Here is a 27500-nt window from a genome sequence, read left to right as displayed (position 1 = left end):
CAAGAGGGAACCAGTGTTTTCTCATCTTCGACGTGTCGAGAGCAAATACCCGTGCAATCATCCTCGACCTGTAGACATCCAAATACATGTTCTTGTCTATCTTTAAAAAAAACAATGTCGTAATCAGTAGAAAAATGGCAAAACGCATAATGTGTCCAAGATATAATACTCTTCAACAGTCGTAACGTCACTTCCTTCCTAATGACGCATGGTAACCTAGTAACACTGGCTCTAAACTATCGGAAGAAATGGCGGACGCCGCATGAAATATTTCCCCGGCGAGCATTAAAGCGTATCCAGAGGGGGAAAAAAACATAAATTTGATCATGTTTTGACTTTTACACATTCTGATCACAAGGCATATGAAAAGTTCTAGCCAGCATGAAGAATAAAAAGTAATGTTTGTTTAGAACCAAGATGGCCGCCGTTGCCGGGCGGCGTGACATCAGACTACTGAATCCAATTAGGGGGAGGGGGGGGGGGGGTGTTGATCTGAAATCGTAAACTCCACATAAATAGCACTAATTTTCAAATGTCCATCTTGTTAAAATTATGTTGTTTTTTTTAAAAAAGCAAACAAATTTCCTCCCACCCCCTTGCACCCGCTTTACCACCTTTCACACAGACTAGCTTGTCGAGTGTCGCTATTTAAATCAAGTGTTAATTAGAATCTTTGATTGTTTAACCTGGAGAAGAGACACTTGACTTCATAATAGGCAGACGTGAAATTAAATCTAAACGTGCACACTCAGCATAGAGCTGCACATAATATTTGTCTGTTTTTTCATCTTGACTTCCTCATCTCAAGTTACTCCAGGTCAGTGACAGACTGATAACTGTCCTCTATTTCTCCTCAGTATCTTCTGATCATTTTTCTTTTTTTTTTGAACTTTTGAGGAATCTTTTTTTATTTTCCTCAGCTGATATCCGTTTCCGCCCTTTATAAAACATTCGAATTCAATGCTACATTTTCAGATTGCGTGTGGGTTCAATTGTTTTTATTACAAAAACCTCTTAAGAGAGACTTTTCCTCGATTCAACAATGTTTCTCTATTTGTGACGCTATCTGTTCAAGAGATGTTCATTTTTCATTTTCATTCTAAGGAACGACATACATAATTTGTAATTCTTAACAGGAAACAATAGTGTGATGTCAAACTACTGGTTCCAATATCTTCGGAAGAGTGAAATCAGTCATCCGGAGGACTGAATACATACATTGTGCAACTAATCTTCTGGTTTCAGAGTGATGCCATCTTTTTTTTTTTTAGCCTAAAAAATGTTGGTCGTCAATAAAGACCAACCATCCTCGCTCTTTTACGCCTCGTCATCATATGAATCTGCCTATACATCCTGTTCCTAAAATATAATTTATACCATCTCATGATTAAATATGTAACCTATTCATTGTTAATCCTCCTGCGAATTAATTATACTCTTCCAAGGAATGTGGAACCGAAAAGAAGGAAGGTTTGATGTCAAGACTTCTACTACGCTTCACCAATTCTTTGACATAACAATCCAGTAATTGTTTTCATAGAGAAAGAATTACTAATTCTACACGCTCTCAATATCGGTGCATTTTTAACAATTGATTTGCTTTTTTTTGGAGATGTCCTTCATCAATGTAATTCGCCTTTTCACTTCATGGATATAACATATTATATCTGATGACTTGATGCCATAGCTTTTTATTTAGTTTTGCGATCAATTTGTAATTGAGAGTTTGTTGTCTTTTTGACATTGATACAATAATTTATCTATATTCAGAAATAGTAAATTTTCTTCACTGAGTTTAGCAACATAGTAAATAGTAAATAGTAAATAATGAATTTATATAGCGTCTAAAAATCCACGTTAATCCACATTAATCGTGCTCTGCGGCGCTTTACATAAACATCATCATTCCCTTTCTGATTCAGCTTTAAATATTGTAGTATCATACTTAATATTGACGGTATTTCTCTTTTCAACATTAATCTTTTTAGATCTTTGATAATTCTCATAATCATTGTGCTATTTAAGAATATAAGAGAAGGGGGGAAAACGCAATCCATTTATCTGTTCAAAATGGCTGATGTTACAATTAATAGGAAACGAAGATATGATGTCAAAAACTGGTTCCAATCTCATTTGAAGAGTAAAACCCTTTCTTGTGTAATTGATCAGAATTATGGCATCTTTTTTTTTTAGTCTAAATAGGTCGTCAATAAAGATCAACCATCCTCGCTTTTTTACGTCCCATAATCTTAAGAATCTGCCTATGATTCAATGTGTAATCTATTCATTTTAAGTCCTTCGAAGGACTCGTTACATAACACTTCCAAGGAGTTTTGAACCGGAAGAGTAAAAGGTGTGCCGTCATGACTTCTTTGCCCTTTTCTTGACTCAAATATTATAAAATATGTTCCTAACTATTGGTAAATTTCCTCCCAGTTATGTCTAACTAGCATAGTGTGTCGAAAGAAATTAAATTTAAATGACTGTTGACATTTTAATGTTTCAAGAATTTTGTCGAAATCATTATAAGAAATATGCCACGATTATTTTTAAATCCTGATGCTTCTTTCTTTTATCAACGTCAGTGTCCGAGAGAATAAATTCTCATGTCATAGTTTATTAAGTAAATATTTTATATTCAAAACTTCAACGGGTCTCATGGAATCAAAAATTTCTAATCTATGTACAAAGCAAGTAGCTCGCGAGGCACATAATTTAGTCGATTTTTAAGTTCCTCACCCAAAGATACAACGTTAGGATCAGAGTTTGCAAATTACTGTCATTATTTGTCACGAGAAATGGAAATGATAAACGCCATTTATCCCATTCCTCTATTTTCCATTGACGTGACATAAAAGATTGTTGACAAAGTGGACTTACATCTCCTCCGCTTTAAACTGATCTGAGTTTTTGTTGCAATTTGTTTCATTTCATCTATTCGCTATTCGTCTATTATGTAGTGTTTATAACCAAATATGAAACCAGCCCAACACGGCGCTGAAATATAGATAATATATGTTTAAAAAACCCATTGAACCTTCCTGTTACCACGGTTTAAGTTAGCTATTTAAGCTATTATATCAAGCATAAATCTACGAGATTCTTTTTGGGGGTTTTTACATTCCCAAATTCTTCCTACTCCAACTCCTACATTTTTCCGTCATCGACTACAACATTCAGACCCGTTTCATCGTGAATTACTTTATGTTAATAATTAAATGGAGTGTTTTTAAAACCCACACTTTATTTTTACAGTGATTCAAGACCAAGGATCATTGTCATGACTTCACAAGGAAATCTCCATCTCATTGACTCAGTCCATACAAACCTTAATAAGTATATTACATATTGACTCTAAGGCTTTGACAAATACCATAATGTGTGCAGTTTGGCCCACGGTGTGACCTACTTGTTTGCTGTGAAGACTAAATTTAATCTTACAGATGATAATAATATATCGTCAAGAGGACGTTTTACCTTTCAGATCAATACTAGAATTAGAGATTTAATGAAAAATTTTATTTCTTCCTTGAGCATTTTCTTCACTCCAATAGCCAATAGCCTTTCACGAACAGAAAACGTTTGATTGTCTTTATTTTAACAATGAGAACTATTGGATTAAACTTAATTAACATTTTTACTCTTCGTTCTGTCTCTAATGCGTTCAATCTTCTCTAAAATTCTAAAAGAAAATTGTCATCAAACTAAAGTAAACAAAATGAGTAATGCAAGGAAACGCACTCTAACCTTCACATCACAGTGGTTACTTGTTTTTCTCGTCTATGGATTTTGCATAACATCCACCTATGGATTCTTTGGAGAGTGGGGCCCCGATTTAGCAGGGCCTTGGTGTGCAAAAAGACCCCCAGGTCAGCAATGCTGCGTGGGCCGTGATGATATTTGTGCAGTCCCCATTCTAGGTACGGAGTGTTACTGTGATATATTCTGTAACGAGACCGCTTATGACTGTTGCCCGGATTATTGGCCCCATTGTCATGGAGTCAGCAATTATACGGTGACCGCCACGACCACTACGCTACCTCCACCTAGATCTACGAGACCCCCAGTTCAAGGTAAGCCAAATTATTATTTCTTCTCAAGACAACGATCCGCCCATAGTTATTATCAGTCTGTCTCATCTATCGTCTCCAACATCCATCTCTCTCTCTCTCTCTCTCTCTCTCTCTCTCTCTCTCTCTCTCTCTCTCTCTCTTTCTCTCCAACTCAAACATACTCACTCACTCTCTCTCACACTCTCTCACCCTCTCTCTCTCTCTTTCTCTCTCCCATCTTTCTTCTCTCTCTCACTTTTCTCTCCCCTCCCGTGATGACCCTCCCCGCTCCCTCTCTCTCTCTCTCTCTCTCTCTCTCTCTCTCTCTCTCTCTCTTCTCTTCTCTTCTCTTCTCTTCTCTTCCCGGTGAATATTTTATGCTCACAACAAGCTCATATTGTTTACTCTCCTTCCTTCTCTACCAATCCGTTTGGTCTTCATCGTTCATATTTCTAACATGACCAAATATTTTATTTGTTCAAAAATGCATGGACAACTCTTTTTACAAAAATAAAACAACATATCTTTTGAATTTTCAAGTCCATTTTTGTTTCCATCAAACAATATCAAATCCCGAGTTTCCGAACTATAAAACGTCAATTATTTTTTGTTTTCAATGGCCACTGAAATAATATTCCATACTTTTATGTGAAGCTCATGGAAACTAATTCATGACAGATGTACGATTATCCCTACTGACTTTCGTTTTAATTGTTTGAAGGATACGTATCATTAACAAATGAATTAAATGAGGTTTGAGATGTAATTAAAGAGAGAAAAAGTCAGCCTTATTTAGAGCTGACGTTAACATCGGAGTGAATTGATTCATTTATACTCGTAATTAGAATCTACACATTTTGGCTTAGTTTGGCATAAACAAGATTTGTATTTTTTAGATTGTACTCAATCATTAGGAATTTAATTCAAGCAATTAATCAGTTACAGTAAAATGTGCTTATCGTCTTATATCGGTGTAAAATAACATACACGGCCCAATCAGTCGAACCCTAACTAAACACTTTTTGAGAATTTGCCCAGAAAATGTTTACCTCAGATCGATCGATTATAAATGATTCTCGTATCACAAGGTATCAACCCTGAGACTTTAAAAAACTTTTGAGATTTTTTTGGCATGTTGTGTATCATTTTAATCGATTGGCATTTTAAGTAAAAGATTTCTAGCTTTAAAAAATGTTTTTTGTCAGAATACGACAGCAGCGAAGATCTCTTTGATATTCTGCATATGCCAAAAAGTGGACAGACATCTTTTAAAGTCACTTTGCTCTGATCTGGAATGTGCTGGTGGGCTTTAAGTTTCTGTAATTAGATTTCCTTTGAAATTTTAAAGTTAAAAATAAATTGAGACATATCTTAAAAATCAAATTTTCGGATTTAAAGTTAATGTTTGTTCCCTAATTCGAACGTATCTAGTATGTTATAATTATAATATGTTTGACTCAATTTTCCTTTCTTACGAGTTTATAAAAGGTCATGTAAAGTGCCAAAATTATTGCGGTTTTGTGTAAAGTGCAAATTAAATTCTTTAAAACGTCAACATTTAAACGTAGAAGATAAAGATGATATATAATATATGAATAAAACATCACCATCCACAAAAAAAAATTAAAATAAAAATAAAAAAAATCAAAAAAATCTCTGTCAGCAAATTAATTCATGAAGAGCAAGGGCATAACTTAAGCGCCTATTCTAGAACAAAGACACCAAGGTGCATGGAATAGGCTTATTATAATAGAAGGATAGAAGAGACAATAAAGGTAGATCAATAAAGTTCGCCTCTCCCCACCATATCCCTACGCTCCTCATTGTCTATTGTCGGCTTTCGCCAATATCAAAGTATGAAATAAACGATTCAAATACATTAAAGAAGTAAAACCTTAATAAGCTGGCCGGATGAAAATGATAATATCAACTGAAACAAATATAAAATGAGGAGCGTTTCAGGCTCAAATTCTTTTTCAGCAAAGTACAGAAACAAAATCAATGTTAGATAGAATCTTAATATGAAAGAGTGTGGAGATTTAAAGTTTCACTAGATAGATCCAGTTGTAAATACGCTTTAAAAGAATTATCTCCCAGTGACACACAAATCAAATGTAGCCAACTCTAAAATGAAAGCTGATAAAATTGATTGGACGAAATTGGCTCTCAGGTCATCTTTGGTGCAATGGGGAAAATGAATGCTCAGTCCTTTTACAGGCGAAGTTCAATTTGACTCTAACAGACACCCGGTCTCATTGTTTTCAATGAGAGTGCTCAGTGATAACGAAGTTAGTAGAGCTTCAAATGTAGACCAAGTCATCGGGCTATAATGAAGCCAGATCGTATTGCTCTAACTAGTTAACTACCCTACTCCGGAAAAACGCGTATTTTAAAATTTGGCCAAAAAACTCGTCCTTCAAATATCATTCAAGTTGATCGATATTTGAAGAACGTGTTTTCTGGCCAAATTTTTAAATACGAGTTTTTGAGTACGGCAGTTAACTGGTTAAACTCTATCCGTGTATAACGGCTATATAATCTATAAGAACAAATGGGTGCAAGCATTATATGAAAGAAATCCAGTCTTGTGGTTAGAGAGACAAAAAGTAGGAATTGAGATTTTTCTCCCAAGCTAAAAACTCAGGGAAGTGTTTTGATACGAGTTAGTTTTAGCTGTATTTCAATGTGAAGGTGTAATTATAAAACCGATAAAACAAATTCAATTAAAGTACCGAATGAGATCAAAGGAACTTTCCTATCTGTGTAGAATTCACGATAGGATACTCGACTGTTTGAACGATTAGAGAAGATCTTAACGCTTTTTTATGTCCATGAATTTGACCAAGATAGTTATCTTTCTCTGGCGTATATTATCTTATTTTATTTATGCATTAATTCAATACTTGATCAATCATAGATATTGCTTAACAAGATTATAATATATATTATTCTATTTTCGTAAATCAAAAGTATCTCTTTATGCCTATCAGGCATATTGTATTCCTTGATGGATAGATTGCGTTTATCACCAGGTTACTGTTTGCGGTCTTCTTCTTTTTTTTCTTCTTTGGTCTCTTGTGCTTTAAGTTGTATTTTTATTTTTTAATGTCTTTGGGTTTTTTTCTAGGGGTGAGGGGTTGGGGGGGGGGTGGCTCTCTGTCTTGTATTGCTTTGATTTCTATTCTTATTCTTTTGATCTGTATATTATACCCAGTCAGACGGGTGATCAATCTCACAATTTTTATCAGATTCTAAGGGGAGAACATAATTCAAAAATTCATTATTTTTTGTTTTGCTATCCCAAATCGGTAAAGCAAAGTGACCGAGTGGTTAAGGCATTGCACTGTACCGTGATCTGGAAGGTCTGGGTTCGAGCACTTTGGGGGATTTTTCTTTGGGAACGATTATTAACCCCCAATTTGCTCACTTTGGACAGTTGGCATCAGACATCTTATTTGATGAATTATCTATATTCCTTCATGGAATGCCCAGGCGACAGGATCTAAAGGTGACGATACGAAAGGGTGTAAGTAAATAAACCGGCGATCATCCTAGAGAACATTATAAGATTATTAAACTTCTGCGTTTGAAATTTCGAACAAGTTCCCAATATCATTGCGCGACTACTGGAGCGTCCTATCCTAAGCGTAGCAAGCAATTGATATACTTCGTTTAAAGCTATAGAAACCGGGATAAACTCCGGTTCCATGGACTTCATGGCTCTGAAGGACTATTTTTTTATGAATGGAAATTGAGCAAATAATTTGTTCGGATTCTCGAATACTTTGAGATTGATGGTTTATTCAGGGTTTCAGACATACATTTGGGCACTTCTATATATAACGCATTTCGTGGTTTCACCAGTTCTCGATGTCCTCCTAAATTCTTGTAATATTCCAACAGCAGCTATAATGGATAAAATAGTCATTTCATGCAATAGAAGTTGGGTGCCACTTTTGTATAAAATCAAATAAAAACACCAACGCTACTGCAATTAGCCGGATACTCATTTACTCACGAGTCAATTAGGGTGATGCGGATTAGGCACCTTAATCAGGACGACGCCGAAACAGGGTTCTTTTTTATCATTTTAAATCATTCAGTCACTAATGATTCTCAATGCCGCTTGACGAGAAACAGAACAGACTAGTTTATCGATGCCACACTTATATTATTGAATCCAAACAGCCACCTTACTACATCACACCTTCATATCCATACATGTATTATATTATAAGCATATTAACTGTACTGAGTGATATTTGATTCCCACTGATGTCTGTCAATGATATTTTGATCAAACTGGTACACTGCCCATGTGTTTGTATTCACATCCCTTATCTTTACAAGATAATTTAATTCACATGGCCTCATTCCATGAGACAATTTACTTTATATTACGCCATTTTGTAAGTCGTTTCTATTATGTTACCTATTGCATAACTACTTGTTACGTGAGAGTTAAACATAGACATAATCTATAATATATCACAAGTATAGTTGTCCGTGCTATGAACGGTGCCCGTTCATTGAATGTGGCCATAAGTCGATCAACTCAAAATTTGAATTCAATTTCTACTGTCTTAATAGACAATACATTTTTCGACTTCGTAGGAGAACTCCACTGAGCTATTTATTTGAGCACGGAGAGGTATTTTCTGCATTGAATATCTTATATATTTCGCCCACCTAACGTAAAAATCATTGGGAAATGGTTTATGTACATTTAAAGAAATTGTTCGTATTTAAAATAATGGGAGGAATCGCTACCTAGTACCGATTCAATGCAAGCACATAGTTAATAGTATTCAGTAAATGATGCAAGTCTTCCTACCTCATTATCATGCTCGCTAACCGGAAGATTGACACACAACCCTCATGCTAAAAATGATGGCGTCTATTTTCGATGGGATTAGACGAAACAAATTTTATTTTACGATAAAATCATCACAATGTCTAATCAATCTCATAATACACGCAAAATTTGGTGACGATTGGTCCAGTGGTGTTACTAAAAATCCAACATGCCAAATATAATAATATGGTAAGATGACAATCTACCGACCTAGCAGCTTCCAGCTATAAAGTATTATAAATGCTTTGTACGTTCCATAATATTTCAAAAATAGAATTTACCTGGTTTTTCTCTCGTGAAACAGACCCCCAATAATTCATTACAACACGATGTTCTTTGGCTAAAAATTGTTTGCCACATCCGAATCTAGTTATTTGATCACCAGTTCAGGTGTGGACAGTGGACAGGGGTGCAAGCGCAGAAACTTCTATCACGACGCGTTATTAGACCTATGTCTTTTGAGTGTTGGCCAGCGATTTATCGATTGCAATGGAGCCGGAGTTATGAACGTAAAATTATTGACAATTGCTTGCTACACTTTGGACACGACGAAAGTATTTTCCCAAAGTGCTTCTTCCCCTCCTCCCAATCAAATTCACACAAGCAGGTAAGACGTAGAAAATAATATAATGTTAATAGAAAGATCCTCAGGTCGGGAACGTTATCTCAAATCAACATGGGCTGGAGATGAGTTTGAGGCGGTGATCACATAATGTACGATGATACACCTTTGTTTCATTTTGGCCAACTTTTACTTTTGGAACTTTTTTTGAAGTTTTCCAACGTTTTGGAAAACTTTTACTTCAAATATTATTGGCTTAAAATGACCCAAGAGTCCGAAATCAGGGCCCTCATTTTATAGCCAAAGCGACACTGACGCGTTAAAATGTTGCAATGAAGTTATTCGCCCGCGATATCATGTAAGTTTATCTCTTCTTATTTTATTTGTCATTTATAACACCTTTGGACGAATAAGAATTAAGAACTTGTACCACCGAGATTATTGCATCAAACATTTATCGGTGTTCGTTTGGATACCGATTGTTCTACACCTGAATACATGAAGCCGACATAATAGTTACGTGGAGAAAACACCAAAATAATATAGTTATTCCTTTGAAGGCGAAGTTAAGCTGTACCGTATTCCAATGTTACCTCAGCCTGAGAGCCCGAGAGCATGTATAGCGAACGCTTACAATCGTAAAACTGTAATATCAATCCGTTTTGGTACCAAACAACGTCAGGAAAACACCGATCGGAAGTTAATTATTCATTAAATTATGACATATTTTGGTTGATGTAAACGAATATAACAGTAAACCAGCGGTTGCTTTACCGAGTCAAATGCCATCAATATACTTTTTATTGCCACTAAGTCATTATAAAAATAAGAATATCATTATGCATAAAAATTACAAACTATATATATATATATATATTTTATATATATATATATATAGTCATATATATATATATATATATAGTCATATATATATATATATATATATATATATAATATATAATATATATATATATAGTCATATATAACCAAATATATGAGGGCATAAACAAGGCAATCTGACAACTCTGAACTCGACAAAAATCAAACGACTGATATCTTTGCTACTGGTATGAGCTACATTTGGAAAACATTAAGATTTCTTTTAGGTCTAACAAATTCGTGTAAATCATTACTGTGCCTTAAGGCGTCTGAATGGTTTTGAGCAAATGCATTTCATTCCCATACAGTTTGGCAACTATATCCGCTTTCTGCCTTTCTGGGATTCAAGTCTGGCATCTGAATAAATAAAATGTATTTGCTTTTTCGTTTTTACCTGATCGATCAAATAATCTTTGAGCTCTTATTTTCTGACAGAGAATTGCTCCCAGAAGTTGGTCTGTTTGTTGTTATTGTTACTTTATTTATCTTTAAATCATTTCTGTTTTTGTCTCTTTTTAAAACTCTTTTATTAACTAAGATAAAAACCGTCATTCAGTCTTTGTGGTTTCAATCAAGAATTATAGGTACATACACGCACTATTGCAATTGGGATGTGGCGATTTTGACAATTATATTAGTTAAAGAATGATATTATTTCTATTCAATCACAAGTAAAGTACTCTTCAATCTAAAATGAAATGATAATATATTTATGCTATCCTACTCGAGAAAAGAAAAAAAAGACCCACAAAACTGTTGACCAGAAAATTCGTCCTTCAACTAATAATCGATTAAAATGACCTTCATTTGGTCGACAACTCCCAAACCTGGGACTTCAAGGAAGTCATTTCTTTATTATCTTAATCGATCGATATATGAAGGGCAAATTGTATGGCCAAATTTTTGTTAATATGTGTTGTTATTTATTTTTATTTTTTTTATTGTTATTTGGTTTGGTTTTTTTTGTTGTTGTTTTTTTGTTGTTTTTTTTTGTTGTTTTTTTTATGTGTTCTTTTTGTGTGTGTTTTTATTTTTAATTTTGTTTTGTTTTGTTTGTTTTTGATGTTTAAAAAAAATATACAGAGTACAACAGTATGTGGGAAAGGTGTCTAAAGAAACACAAATTTTGCAAGCCGTCGCATTGAACTGTCATTTGTCTGAATAAAATCGTTTCTCACGGGTTCCGATTCCATACTCTCACCATTATATCCATGTCAAAATAGCAAAGTACGTATCGGCCACCGGATACGACTGTTGAAATTATTGGAAGTAATTCGATAGAATGCCGGTCACGTTACAGTTTTTTTTACCAGCTAGAAAGTCGATCAGTTCTGACTGATTATAAATAGTATGCAGAGCGGCTTTGTAGTCTTGTAATCAGACCTGACTACTATTACGAAAAATTCGTAGAATTACGAATGTCCGGCTCCAATTTCAGAACTTATGGAACATCTCAATGTCAGGAAAACTTATTCAAGATAAAAGTCGATGACAGACTTCATCATTTTATGGAATTTGGAGTGATATTTAATATTTATGAAGGTAAATTGTTTGATTTTTAAAGTTACTACAATTTTTATCTCCTAAAAGTTACGAATTTTTATTTTCAAATAGGCAGGTCTGCTTGTAGTATGACTGCGGGCTTAGTTCGAGTCCTGTTGGAGGTCCCAGGTCCGAACCCATGTTTAGACGCTTTGAAGTAAGCCTTCGCGGAACATTATATTTTCAACTTCCTATCCGAGAATGTGTTAGAATTCGGAGGTCATACCACGTTAAACTTTGTTCAAATACATCTAACTTACACCTGAGGTTGTCTCAGATTGAGAGAATTCGTCGCGGTACGCCATTCCCTATTTTTCTCACCACTTCCTGTTTTTGTTCATTTCCTTCGCCACCTTAACCAATTAACTGCGTACCCCTGAAAGACAGGTATTTAAAATTTGGTCAAGGTCCCAGGTTTGAGAGTTGTTGGCAAGATGAGGGTCATTTAAATCGATCAATATTTGAAGGACGAGTTTTCTGGCCAAATTTTTAAAAACGTGTCTTTTCAAAATACGACATACCGTTATAATAATTAAATGCAGTTTGTAACATGGTGAAAAGGTATATGGCATATAATATGTTAAAGTTCTTGTCACACAGACATACATGCCTGCTAAACAAAAAATCGTCCGTCATGAGCACTTTTCACAAGGTTTTGATCAAATTACATGGCGTTCTACAATTTAATAGTGAAAGCCGACACATCGCCAAATTGATAATATGCGTTTAGGTAAAATACAAACAACATCCGTCAGCCGGATAAAACATACCAACACAAAACGTAACATTGAACGCTTAGAGTCTGATTGATATAATTTAGTGAGAAGTAATCGCCAAAATAGCTGTCTAAAAACAATACAAAAGAGCTGAATGTCGTCAACTTCATTCCTTCTACAATGAGCAACGAATGACGAGTGACTTTTTTTTTGTATGTGACGGGATTTTCAGTTACTTATACCGTGTCAAACGACGTGTACAATATAACTTGGCTGTTTAACAAACTTCTGATTCCTTAATTAACATAAACGTGTTCACGGGTGACGAGCGACGTATGGCGCACGGCGAGCATCTTTCTCTGTCTGAAACCTGCATAAGAAAGTTGATTGTCTCGTCCCTCAATTGTGCTTTGACTACAAGAAAAATGATATTATATTATTGTGCGATACAGCGATGCCATGGGTAGGTATTTTTGTCGCGACTTTGTATTGTTTATCTTTCCAGGCTTCTCAATTCGTGTATCAAAGAATACCAATAAAATAGTAAGCGGTGACCGATTTCGCCAGATTTCTGTCACGCAACAAAACAAAAACTCATACTTGCGACCCAGTTTGAAAGGTTACACATGGCTTACATACGTGGGGTGTAGCAATTGAGCGGTCGCATTGAGCATTTTATGTGTACCCTAGATACAATTTTTTTTTCATTTTGTAAAAAAAAAAAAAAACAAAACCAAAAAAAAAAAAACAACTTTTATTTACCATCCTGTCAAAAATGAGTAAACCTGATTCTCAGATTTGAGACTTTGTGACAAGGAAACGGTTAAGCGTAATTCATTGATATTTGTAGCACACGCTATTTTGCGAGACGAGGTCAGCATTGTGATCGTCATTCTCGGCTATGTCTGACTTTTAATTTTACCAGTTAACTCTCGTACTCTGGAAAAACTCGTATTAATAAACTTGGCCAGAAAGCTCGTCCTTCAAATATCGATCGATTTAAATGACCCAAATTTTAGAGGTTTTGCCAAGATAAGGGTCATTTAAATGGATCGATATTTGAATGACGAGTTTTCTGGCCAAATTTTTTAATAAGAGTTTTTTCCAGAGAACGGCAGTTAACTTGTTAATATGTCACCATATTATTTCAGTCTGCGAATGTCTGATTTTTCTTTTATAAATTGGAAAGTAAGATAGAATTAAAATAAAGGTATTGTGCGACCTTCTTAACAGCACAGTGTTCTTTTCCGTAGAGTGAATTATTAGTTTTTGCATTTATATCTTAAACCGCTGGTTTTGTGTCATGTGCTGCTTTGTGGTATACTGGTATGTCACTTGTCTTGGGCACCTATAGGTCGCAGATTCGAATCCAGCAATTATTGGTCATTCAAAATTGTGTCCTTGGGTATGGCCATTTACCGTATTGTATCACATTGTTCGGCTATTAAATGAGCCTCTGGACTCTAACAGCGATGATGATACTTATAAAGAGCGTTGAGCATATTTAATTAATATTGTGATGTGTAAAACAAATCTCACTTGGTGGTGGTGGTGGGGGGGGGGGATGAGGATTACACCAAAAAAAAAAAAAGCAATCTGAATTACGGTAACGTGAAACAACTCACCCAATTATCAATTATGTGGAGCATTGATTTGAGATGATCAAATTGTATAAAAGCAAGGATAACGGTGATTTCTTCCTGTTCACCTAATACAGTTTTGTTGCTTGGCACAATTGTGACCAATCATGTCAAAACGGTATTACGTATGTCGAATTGACCCTGATGCTTCAAATTTGATTTTAAGCTAAGCCCTTAAAATTCGAGTTAGAATAAATTCCTATTTGTATCATTTATATAAACATAATTTTCTTTTTCCAATTTTTTTTTCTAGATGATAATATTATCAAAGGGACATGGTGGGACACAACTAGTTTAATCCAGCACAGTTTTTAGTTCAATTCTCACTCAATCACTCACTCAATCCTTTCCGGGCCTGCCACGCAAGGGATTTTTCACTTGGTCCTGTCAGTTGCTATTCTTGGAGCTACTTCGAGGAACAGGCCTCTTTGCTTTAGGTCTCTATCCGTGGTACGTCTCCAGGTCCCCTTTGTGGTGGCCTCGCTTCTTCTTTCCTTGGGGTGTCCATCGCAGACATTCCCCGACCATTGCCATCTTCTAGCTCTCATGTCCTCATTTGAAATCGTATTCGGAAAGAAGATCTTGAAGATTCAACGTAAATCGTTTAGACTACCTCAAGTTTCTGGATGATACTTTCTAAGGTCAGTAGAGCAAAACGCACAAGGCATTACTATTAAAAAATCTTGCTGGAATATAATTCCGTTGCTCTCCAAATTTGTTTGAGAGAGGCGAATACCTGCTGGTTTGCCTTACTAAATCTGGCAGTTTTATTTTGCTCCAACATTTTCTAACTTTAGAGCAACACATATTTTGGTGCACGATTTAACCCTTACCGTGAGATATAATTAGAATCAATTTGGTCGTATGCACTGCTATAGATAGAACGAAGATGACGTCACTCAAGCCTTTGTTATTGTATTTTGCCATCCGCGTTTGTGAGTGATTCTCACTAAACTGTATTAACCAGACTATAAACGTTTAAGATTACACATAGTTTTGTGTGTTGGTTCGTTATACTTTCGGATGGCAATGTTATGAGTTTCTTAGCCAAGCGCATACTATCTATAAGTAGTTTTCTAAGGGTTTTCTTTCGCCTATTTGACATTAAACTTCATTTCATATATAATAGCATACCATAACCATATCATAATATGGTATAAAATATCATATCATATTCACAAAATCTTCTGGTTGGCATTATCATTGCCTTGGTGTCTGCATCACAGCCACAAGACGATCGGGGAATTCTCATTTAATAATATTAAGGGCAAAAAACCAACACGATATCAAAATAAACATCAACCAAGAAAGTAATACCGTGCGTATTTAGACTCAAAGCACACACACATATGTCACAACTCAAACAAGATATGTTATTAGGATTAGGGCTCCCTATTGTTTTTGTGCATTGTAAATATGAAACAAATTGGAACCAACACTCAGGGGACCTTCTTATAATGTCAGAGTTTGATTGCATTCAAACAAAGGCTATCACGAACAGACTTACAAAACAAAAAGCACATAACAATGTCAAACATGTCAAGCACCCTGCCGCAATTACATAGATATAGGGAGGTTTCCTCCCGATCTCTCGCTATAACATAATATAAACATAATTTCGCTTTTATAGACCTGAGAGTCAATTCTTTGGCCTCTTACTTACGGTCTATATTTTTGAGAACGTGAGTTTTTATGTAGCGCAATATTTTCTTAATGAGCTAAAAGCGCGTCACAGGAGGTCCCAAGTCAACTCAGCACTTAACTTAGAAGGAGACATAACAAGAGTAAGGTGCTATGAGATTTCGTTTTTGACAGGGGCACAATAATATTACAATCAAGGTACTAAAGGAGGATAGGGAGTGTTGTGAAGCTAGAAAGTAATTCGAATGATTGCCATGCAAAATATAGGCTTTATTCAACATTTAAATCGACATGATCTGGAAAGAAATTAAAACACAAAGAGTTAGACAATACAGTACAGACACAGATCAATTACAAACATTAAGTGACAAATAGAACTATCTCTAAACAGTAAACAATATCATGACATTCTTCCCCCCTTGCATGTGGCAAGAGATTTCAAATTATGCTTCTCTATTTCGTAAACTGTATGGTCTCGTCCGAATGAAGCCACTCGTTCTGGAGTTTGAACGGGATTCGTTTTGAGTAGAAAGCTCATAAGAATTGTTAGGATCAGAGACTGATGGTTCGTCCAAGGCAGATTTTTGCACTACACCCGCTTCCACAGTTTGTACATCAAGCTGTTCTAGAACAGTTTCAGGTAAAATATCGTTTCCACATTCTTTTGAACAGGTTGAAAATGTGGAGTTACGCTCGTGTTGTCAAACGCCATGGGTGATTCTTCATTGGAGGGTTGGGCAGTAGTCATTTCACCAGCAGGGGCTAAGTGACGCAAAGCCACAGTAGTTTCTTTACCATCAGGAAGTCGGACGTAGGCATAGAGCGGATTAGCGTCCAACAGTTCCACTTCGTCCACCAATGGTTCGTATTTAGAGGCTCTTACATGACGCCTCATCAAAACAGTTCCTGGAGTAGTCAGCCAGCTAGGAAGTGTTGTACCAGTGCTTGACTTTCTATTGTAGCGGAAGATTCGTTCATGATTTGTCGCAGTGCATAAGAGTGATCTTATTGAATGGAGAGAGTCAAGAAGCACTGGCTCCCATTGACTAACATTCAAACCACGTGATTTCAGAGCTAACGTGATAGTTTTCCAAAGGGTTCCATTCAGACGTTCTACCTGTCCATTTCCCCGTGGATTGTATGGGGTCGTTCGGCTTGAGGCGATACCCTTTTTGCACAAGAAATCTTGAAGCTCACTTGACATGAAGTTAGCACCTCTGTCAGAATGTATTGAAATAGGCATTCCAAACAATGAGAACAATTGACACAAGCACTTGATGATAGTTGATGAGCTCATATCAGAGCATGGGAACGCAAAAGGGAAGCGAGAGTATTCATCAATAACTGTTAGGAGATACCGATTTTTGGACGATGACGGCAAGGGACCCTTGAAATCCACACTCAAACGCTCGAGTGGTTGAGTTGCTTTGACCACTTTGAGGTTCTGCGGTTTGTAGAATGAAGGTTTTAGCTCACGACAAACCCTACAGTTGTTGCAGATTGTTTGTATTTCATCCACGGAATATGGGAGATTCTTTGACCTGACAAAATGGTTCATCCTTGCAATTCCAGGGTGGCAGAGTGAGTCGTAAGGCTTTTTAAAGTTTCTAAATCTGAACCAGTAGATGAGCAGAACTCCCTTGAAAATGCGTCAGCCGCTACATTGTTTTCCAGGTCGATACACAACGTCATAACTGTAGCTTGACAGTTCAATCTTCCATCTTTGGATTTTATCATTTTTGAATTTTCCTTTTGCAGAATTTCCGTACATAAAGGCAACGCTTTTCTGATCTGTCACAAGTTTGAAATGCTTTCCAAGAAGATAGTGCCTCCACTTTCGAAGGGCTTCCACAATAGCGTAAGCCTCTTTTTCAACAGAAGAATGCTTCTTTTCACTGTGGTTCAGAGTTCTTGAAAAGAAAGCCACAGGACGTCCACCTTGATTTAGTGTTGCTGCGATTGCAATTTCAGAAGCGTCGGTTTCTACAACTAGAGGAGCGTTGTGGTCAATTGTCACGACAGCAGCGTTTTCAATCTCCTTTTTCAAAAGATCAAACGAGTCCTTGGCTTTTCCTGACAATGGAAAGGTGGTATTTTGGACCAGTGGGTGTATTTTATCCGAGAAATGAGGTATCCAGGATGAGTAGTATGCAAACATTCCAATCACTCTCTGTTGAGATTTGATATTGTGAGGATCTGAAAGTTCTCTCAGTGGCCGTAATCGGTCAGGGTCTGAGGGAATGCAACCTTTGGACACTTGAAATCCAAGTAACTTGATTTGTCTAACAGACTGGATAGTCTTACTTTCATTGAATGTTATATTATGTTCTTTGGCACACCTGAGAAATTTCACAAGGTTTTCATCATGCTCTTGCTGATTTCTGCCACAGATTGTCACATTGTCTAAGTAAGCAAATGTGTCACTCAGTTTCTCATCTCGAATAATGGAATCAATGATGCGCTGAAAGCAAGCCACTCCGTTAGTGACTCCAAAGGGAATTCGCTTGAATTGGTAGAGATTTCCACTGGCCTCAAAAGCCGTATACAGTTTCTCCTCGTCTTTTATTGGGATCTGGTGGTAAGCACTTTGCAAATCGAGGGTGCTATAGACACTGTAGTTTGAAATTGTTTCAATCATTTCATTAATGTTTGGAAGTGGATATGCATCGAGTAGAGTGAAGCGATTGATGGTCTGACTATAGTCCACAACCATGCGTTTCTTGTGTCGTTCGTTAGTTGTCACCAATACCTGCGCTCGCCATGGAGAATCAGATGGTTCGATCACATCCTCGTCAAGAAGTTTCTTAACCTCAGAGTCAATAATTGTTTGTCTGGTAATGAAAATCGTCTTGATTTTGTTGCAATAGGTCTGACTTCTGGAAGGAGATTCTTGAAAAGAGAAACAGGTTCGATTTTTGCAGCAGTGAGACTACAAACGGAGAAAGTAGGCTTTGATCCTTTGAAGGATATTTGAACTCCATCATGCTGTTCAAGAAAGTCATGGCCTAAAATCAAGTCCGAACACAACCCTGACAGGATGGAAAATTTCACACTCTCATAGAAACGTCCCTGGTATTCCAAAGAGACAAAACAATGACCCTTGGTTGTACTGGAAAGATTAGTAGACGCCATGGAGATTTCTTTCTTTGATTTGAAAATCTTCAATTGGAGACTTTGTGCGATCTCTGTTGAAATGAAACTCTCTGAGCTTCCGGTGTCTATCAACGCTTTAACGGGCTTGTTAAACAATTTCACGTCAATAACAGCTCTGTAGAGACTAGCGGGAGCCGCGGCTGAAAAGGCCGAACTAAGTGTATTCGGGTCTGCCGCAGATGCATATTCGTTTTTACTTTTTGACTGGCATACCTTTTGAAAATGCCCTTTTTTTCCACAACTTTTACACAGCGCCTCTCTAGCAGGGCATTTTGATCGAGGATGTCGTTGGTATCCGCAGAAAAAGCATTTAGAGTTCGTGACTGAAGCATTGAATGAGTCAAGTTCCTTTTCAGATGGCGGAGGAGCAGTGCTGCCACATGGCACAGTAGTTGGTGTGCTGTAGTTCTGAGAGTGTTTTTCAGCCATCTCCAAGGATCGAGCCTGTTCATAAGCGGCCATAAGTTCGATTGTCTTATTCTCGAGGAGTCGCTGCCTGATCTGATTAGAAGAGAGACCACAGATGAAAGCATCTCGGATAAAGTCATCCCTGTTCTTATCAGCAGTAACAGCTTTAAAATCACATTCTTTGGCAAGTCTCTTCAACTTTTGAAGGAACTGATCGAGGGATTGATCTGGTTCTTGCTTTGTAGTAGCCAAGACGTGTCTCGCGAATATTTCGTTTTTTGGTTTCACGTATATGTTCTTCAGAACGTCAACAGCTGAATCGAATGTAGTACAATCAGCAATATGTTCGTAGACGACAGGATCGACGAAATTGACGAGCAGATTGAGTTTGTTGTCAGTCGCCTGTTCGGGTAACGAAGAGAGAAAGTTGTTAAATGTACAGAGCCAGTGATTCCATTGCTTTGATGCATCAGGCGTATTGGGTTCAGCGCTGAACCGCTCAGGTCGAAGGAATCGTTCCATGTTAAATGTTGAATAAATTGTTGTGAAGCAGAAAGTAATTCGAATGATTGCCATGCAAAATATAGGCTTTATTCAACATTTAAATCGACATGATCTGGAAAGAAATTAAAACACAAAGAGTTAGACAATACAGTACAGACACAGGTCAATTACAAACATTAAGTGACAAATAGAACTATCTCTAAACAGTAAACAATATCATGACAGGGAGAAAATGTAAGAAAAGAGTCTTAACCAAGGACTTAACTTAGTGCTGTCCACAACGAGACTCAAACTCGCAACAAGCCGAGTACCATGCAACTAGACCACAGTTTCCATCAAATTGCGGATAGGAAAATGCATAATATTTACCTTAAAAGCATTAGCTATTTAAATTGTAAGCAAACTTTGCAGCAAAGTTGGAATCAAATTTCATCACATTGATTAATTGATGGATTTGTTTAGTAAATGATTAAGGATTTTTTACTGATTCTTGAAAGGGAAAATGGAAACGTATTTCTTAGACTGGTAAAAACAAGAGTTGGACAAATCCCCGGCCTACATTTAAAAAAACAACTTATATTGAGCCTGAGACAAAGCGTTGTTTGTACGCTTGAACTGTATGTGTATCAGTCCTAAAAGACTTGCAAAGAGAGGAATACATAATCAGCTAATATAAAGCCTCATTAAAGTCAAACTCAGTTGCGTTATGTCCTTATAACAAAATGAAACCCCAACAAAAAAAAAAAAACAAAAAAAATGTATTCGCAACTTGACCGAGTGCGATTGCGTGGGAAACTTGTCATGTCGTTCAAAGACAAAGAACCTTTTTTTTCCTTCATTATAGCCAGAAAATACTTACTTCATATTATACTGGAGGTAGGCGTAAACCAGATACTTTCATGGGATTTTGGAGGGGGGGGGGTCTTAGTAAACGTTTCCATTGACAACAAGAGGTATATTATAATCGTGCAGCAAATATTCCTTTGGCGTTTGTTGTCAGTTAAAATCTTAATACAATGTTGGTGATGAAATGGTTGCTAATGAGCTAAAAGAGACCAAATAAGTTACGTAAATCTTTGTCTGTCAATGCTCTTAAGCTTCTTAATATATAAATTCCTTAGATATAGCATGAAGCCAATATCCATATTGTTCAAGATTGATCAAAATACACATTTAAGATAGTTCACTTTTCGGAAAAGTTCAAACTTTGTTCACTTTTTTCGCACGCTTGGCCACTAGTCCCTCCCACTTCTAACGATAAAAAGACAAAAATTAACATGAAATTCTTAGTTTTACGACAAACTGTATTTCATTTAGAGGTTCAGTTATCCAGATGCTAACGTAGGCCCATTTTTCTATAAACATTTCCAACGTTACCAAAGTGTAACAAAACCAGATCCTGTTGATGGATCGTCCTGTGGATTGATCGTAATTATGTTTGTATTTTTGCTAACTCAACCACCATAAAATGTGACATCTCTGCAAACACACAACTGTAATAATCCTGTAAGAGCCATTTTATCGCCTCCCATGGCCTAACCCTGATCATTACACAGTCTAGACCGGATTACTTCTGGTTTGATAACAGTTATGTCCCTTGTCAGTTCGCAAAATAAGATTACCTCCCATGCGATTTATAACTTGGTTTGGAAACATTAACAACCCTGACATTTTTAAAACTTTCTGCAATGAGTTTATGATATTATTTTTGACGAGCTGTGGATCTTTGTCAATGTTATTAACGTTCATTGGCGTACCATAAATAGATTTATTTACTATTACAAATGATTGACAAGCAGATAGCTCGTCTCGTGCCCAAAGTCTCCCAATAGATTAAGTAGATACACCCTAGCTCTGTACCGAATCAGTCTAATGAATGCATAGAAAACTATTTCCTCTTGGATGATATCTATTGCTCTTATTCCCTGAACCACAAATTACAAGTAGTAGTATTGTTATTGTCATTATTGTTGACATATTATTATATTTAAAATTGGCTGGATGTGGTCGTGATCACAATCATTGTATATAGATTATTTTGTGCATAAGAGGGATCCATATCTAATTTGTGAAATTATATTATTTCGCCAAAAGGCATCAGAAATATTTTTCAGAGAAAAGGACGGGGGCAGAAAGTACATTTACTTATTAATGTTGTGCGTCTATCATAAAAAAAATATAAATCATAACATTCGCTAGCCGGATGTAGACGTCTAACGTACCAACACACAAACTAATGTGAAAACTTTAACGTTTATAGTTTGATTAATACAATTTAGTGAGAACTACTCAGAAAAATGGCTGGCTAAATACAATAACGAAGAGCTGAGTGACGTCAATTTCGTTCTATCTATACACAGGAAGTCATGTCGACACCTTGCATTGCATCGTACTTGACAAACGAAGGCGTGCCTTTGAATATAAATGATGCTGAAGAAACGGAAGCTTTAATTAGACCACGCACACCGCAGTAGAAATTAAAGCGTTTGAACAGTGCAGTGCAGCACGCATGTAATGAACTTGGATTTAACCATTTCTATTTTAAGCTCAATGGGCCAGAGAAGGCAGATCTAGTTTAATGAAAACAAAGATCCAACGAAGACTTGGGCTTTTGACTTTTGATGGGTTTTTTTTTATATGGCGTAATCTTCATTAAAGGTGCTCAAAGCGCTTTACAAAGGGTCCCTAGCCAACAGCAGCACGTCACATGTAGAACGAGACATGACGCCTGTTAGACGATATTACACATTTTTCCGACAGAGACGAAAATTAAATGAGATGAAAATTCCTTATTTTTTTCATCATTTACAAACATAGTTTATTTATGGCATCCAATATTTTTTAAAATAGTATTTTACGTCTATTGCAACACATTTCATGTAGGTTATACCAGCATTAGAGTAAATAGAAAGAAGATGTATTAGCTAATCTTATATTTATACAGAAAGGCCCTCATGAAAATTTAATACACATGGGACTGATTCAAATAGGGAACAGGATTAGATTCCAGATCAAGCTATCCGTGTACTTAGGTTGAGATAATCTAAAAGTCGGGTCCAGAGATAGGAACAGGATTCGACTGTGAGGAATACACTCAAATGTTTACAAATTATATTCAAAACAAAAATTATAACGGTACACAATAGAGAGATGATTGGGAGGGAAAAAAGTCATCTTCCAAAAGTCATACTTTCCTCTTCTGATTCTTCAACCACCCCCTTGCCAAGGACTCCGGCCAAGGACTCCGCCAAGGCCAGGGCAAAACCAAGTAATCTAGGAAATATAGGGAGAAAGAAGTCAACGAACGACAGTGAATTGATGATTATGATTTAGATGTATTTGAAAAAGAATCCCAATAAATCATTTTACAAAGCCATGATCAAAGTGATTTCGTCAATAATCACTGGTCTACAACTTAAAGTGCATAATACATACGTAAAGAAATAAAATCATATGATGTGCAACCATGCTCAGACTTTTTACATAAGGTGTGTACCACTGTATGTGTAAATCTTGTAACTGTCATATTTTCGTGCCAGTATGGTATTACTTTTCCTTGAAAACTCTACTATAAAGCACATCCCCGAAATAACGAAAGCTCAGATTCAATGAAATCCGCAGTGACTTTGTTATATCCGTGTTCCACTGCATTAGTTTATAGTCAGGGGTTGTTTGTGGTTCCCGACAAAGGTGGTTGTGGTAGTGGTGAAGTGATGGGGCAGGGGAAATTTTGGCGTTTCACTAACACTCAGAGGATTCAGGTTTGAGTCCTACCCCAGGCCTTTTCATTTATTTTTCTGGACTTTAGAAAAAAAAACAGCTTCTATTTCTCATTTTATAGGATCCAAAAGGCTAGCTCATGGTTATTCCCGATATCTTTCCAGTTGGACTTAAATGAATGATATCTACTATTTGCAGTACTAACTGCGAATAACGAAAACGAACGCTATTATTACGAGAAGTAGTAATCTTATGAGATGAGTAAAATAAATACTAAATGATTTAATCGATAAATAAAAACGGCAAATAAGTGAATGAATAAATCTGAAGTTCCATGTATAGATGTACTTATGTACAGGTCTGATAACCCAAATTGTTATGGCCTCATTCTTGTAATATGCTCTCAAACCAACGCAAAATATTCTCCATTACAACAATGTTACGCTTCAACAGTCGTAACGTCATTTCCCTCGTAATGACGCATGGTAACTTAGTAACTGGCTCTAAACTATCGGAACAATGTCGGACGCCCTTATGAAATATTTCTCCGACGAGCATAAAAGCGTATCCTGAGGGGAAAAAAACATTATAAATCTGATCATGTTTTGACTTTTACACATTCTGATCACAAGACATATGAAAAGTTCTAGGCAGCATGAAGAATAAAAAGTACCAATTTTCTTTGCTTAGAACCACGATGACCGCCGTTAATGGGCGACGTGACATCAGACTATTGAATCCAATTGCGTCCGATTATCAGACCTGGAAATATTGCACGTCGACAGAGGCCTGTTATGTTCTATTTTACTGTTCCAGCTTACTGATATTGGCAAGACACAAATTAGTCTGCGTGCTCTGGCCTTGCATTTGACATCTGGTAATCTGGAATTTCAAGATAGATATGGCAAGCAATTAATTATGAATCATTAGGAACCTGGCATCGTGCTTCACGGAGCTAATGGACTTAATGAATGTACAGCACACCGAAAAGTACCACAATTTATCACTTGTGTCAATGCTACGGTAACAAATGGTAGGGAGGACGAGAGTAGAGATAGCTACAAAAAATAATATCATTTTTACATCCTTCCCCTCTGGCTGTTCCCACGGTCACTAGGTAAAAGTGTCCATCGGTGCTATACCGCCGTACTCGGGGAAAAAAAAACAAACATGGATTTACAATTTTGGCCAGAAAATTCGTCCTTTACATATGGATCGATTAAAATGACATAAATTTGTCAAAAACTCTCCAACGTGGAGATTCCGTGAAGTTCTGGGTTTGAGAGTTTTTGATAAGATGAGGGACGTTTTAATAATTCGATAATTTTGAAAGACGAAATTTCTGGCCAAATTTTAAATACGTGTTTTGTTTATTACAGCGTGCGGCAATAAAGTTATGTCTTCCTTACTATAACAGATTCGTACATATTACAATCACACTTACATACTTTACAATACGGACAATTCATATGCGACGTATGTTGCTGGAGGGTGGTGCGTCCCGTTCGCGTTGACCTTAAGATAAGGTCATCGAGTTCGAATCACTATTCAAGGACATTGACAGTCAGCCCTTGGAAATTGTTGTTTTTAAAAAAAATATAAATAGTAACTGTCCTTTCCGCATTCTGCCCCCCCCCCCCCCAAAAAAATAAAATAAAATAAAAACAGTATTTCATAAAACGCGGTTAAGATCAACCCAAACTAATCAAAAATATTTATCTGATTCGAAGAAGTCTGATTTCAATTAAGTATTTGAAAGTTGATATAAACTTACTCTTATGTATCTTATAGAAAAAGGGGTGGGGATAGGGGGGGGGTGCGTAATTTGACCAAGGAAGAGGGCGGGGGGGGGGGCGCAATTTGACAAATCCATAGAAATTTGACCAAGGAAGGGGGGGGGGGGGGGGGGGGGGGGAGATACGCATTGTGGGCATTTTCTAATTAATTTAGGCGAGGCGAGATGAGTACATTGCTATTTTATTTCGATAGCACGTCTACGATTGGGGGGGGGGGGGGGGGTTCTTTTCTGTTATTCATCATCATCATCATCATCATCATCATCATCATCATCATCATCATCATTATCATCATCATTATTATTATTATTATTATTATTATTATTATTATTATTATTTTGCGTCTCGTTGACGACGACGATGTGTCTGTTGTTGCGTAGTGATGGTGGTATTGATGTGGTGGTTGTGATTATAGCGGTGGTGTTGATGATGTAGTGATGATGACTATAAGGATAATGATGATGATGTAATGGTGGTGGCGGTTGCTGTAGTTCTGAAAACCATGTGGAAGTAGCTGAGGTAATGGTTGTAATAATGATGATTTGATTGTTGTGATTGTAGTAGTGGCGGTGGCAGCGATGATGACAAGCAGGAGGATGATGATGTGAAGCTAGTGGTTTTGAGGTTTTGATGACGATGTGGAGGTTGCTGTGGTAGTAATGATGATGTGGTGGTGGCTTTAGTAGTAGAGATAGTTTATTGATGGTAACTTCTATTATTTGCAGGAGCACTGAGATCTGAGTCATGGGCAACGGCGAGAGTGTGTGTTTGTGTGTGTGTGTGTGTGTGTGTGTGAGAGAGAGAGAGAGAGAGAGAGAGAGAGAGAGAAAGATATATAGATAAATAGATAGATAGATAGATAGATAGAGAGAGAGAGAGAGAGAGAGAGAGAGAGAGATATTCCTGGAACCTTTATAAAATATATTTAACTAACTAAATAAAACAATAAACGGGGACGTAGCTATTCTCATTAAAGTAATCGGACAGATGAGCTGATAGTTTTCAAGATGTGAACGAATGATCAAGCGAAGAGGTGGGTACAGGGAACATTTCATGGATTGGATTGGGCTAACAAAAACAAAACAAAACACGATCTTGTCTAGTATCAGACTTGAAGGAAAAGTCGAACCGTTCAAAATCTCTATTCTCAGTCACACAAAATGTTTCAATCATCTCTCCTTTTCTTTCCTTCTCAAACTAACACACTCTAATTCAACTTCAAGCCATTCGACAATAGGCAATTTTGAACAGAAAATACCTTCTTGTTGTTCAGTGAGGGAACAAAGATTAATTTTCGGAAACGGGAGAGCGCTTCTACTACTGCGAATAGTGATTTCACCGAGAAATCACTATTCGCAGTACTACTGCGAATAAGCACTTCGTTGGTGATTTCCACGCCAGAATGCAGGCCTGGTGATGGGGTTATCAATTCTAATCTTTTGGTTTTCATGAAACCTATTGTTGTCTATATTTCGACCTCAACCCCCCCCCCCCCTCAGCCCCCCCCCCCCCCCCCCCCCCAATAAAAAAAAAGTAAAATAAAAAAAAGTGACAGTTTTATAACCTAACTAGAAAGTGCCAATATCAAAAAGATCTTCCGGTTGGTATCCACTGTTGTGCTCTGAGAGGGAATATATTATATAGGTTGTTTATTAGCCCTTTAACATTTCCTGATCTCGGTGTCAGTAGAAGAAATGACCTATATATAAGTGTCAATATTTTGGTATTTGCCAAAGAATATTAGATTAAAAAGGTCAGCTGTCCTTTTGCATGAGGCTCTCTGTGCCATTTTTAATGAGTTCTACTTGAATATAATCTTTACTGGAGGCTTTGTTGTTATTGAAACGGTCGATTATTTCGTATCGCACCGTATGTATCGTTTAAGAGCTAAAAGGCTTTAAAAAAAAAAACAAAAAAAAAACAACAACTTTAAATGTTCTGTGAACCTTTCATACATAATATAAATAACTTTTATTGTTAATTTGACAATTTTGAGTATATCATCATTATTTCAAATTATTTAATATCTAAT

The 27500-nt window shown here is 36.6% G+C and overlaps 1 protein-coding gene across 1 annotated transcript in view; it reads left to right on the top strand.

Moving 5' to 3' along the window:
- The window catches only part of LOC144973175 (putative peptidase C1-like protein F26E4.3), an 84913-nt gene that overhangs the window by 11259 nt on the left and 46154 nt on the right, over positions 1 to 27500 (top strand). The window contains exon 2 of the mRNA XM_078915304.1: positions 3256 to 4073. Within this exon, the coding sequence (XP_078771430.1) occupies positions 3659 to 4073 (415 nt within the window). The 5' untranslated portion in view covers positions 3256 to 3658. The remainder of the gene's footprint in view (positions 1 to 3255; positions 4074 to 27500) is intronic.

This window comes from Berghia stephanieae, chromosome 1, assembly GCF_034508935.2.
Source record: "Berghia stephanieae isolate SIO BIC M18660-M18661 chromosome 1, UCSD_Bste_1.3, whole genome shotgun sequence".
In the NCBI taxonomy this organism is placed as follows: domain Eukaryota; kingdom Metazoa; phylum Mollusca; class Gastropoda; order Nudibranchia; family Aeolidiidae; genus Berghia; species Berghia stephanieae.
Note: the sequence above shows the minus strand (reverse complement) of the source record. Positions and strands in the feature narration are given on the sequence as shown.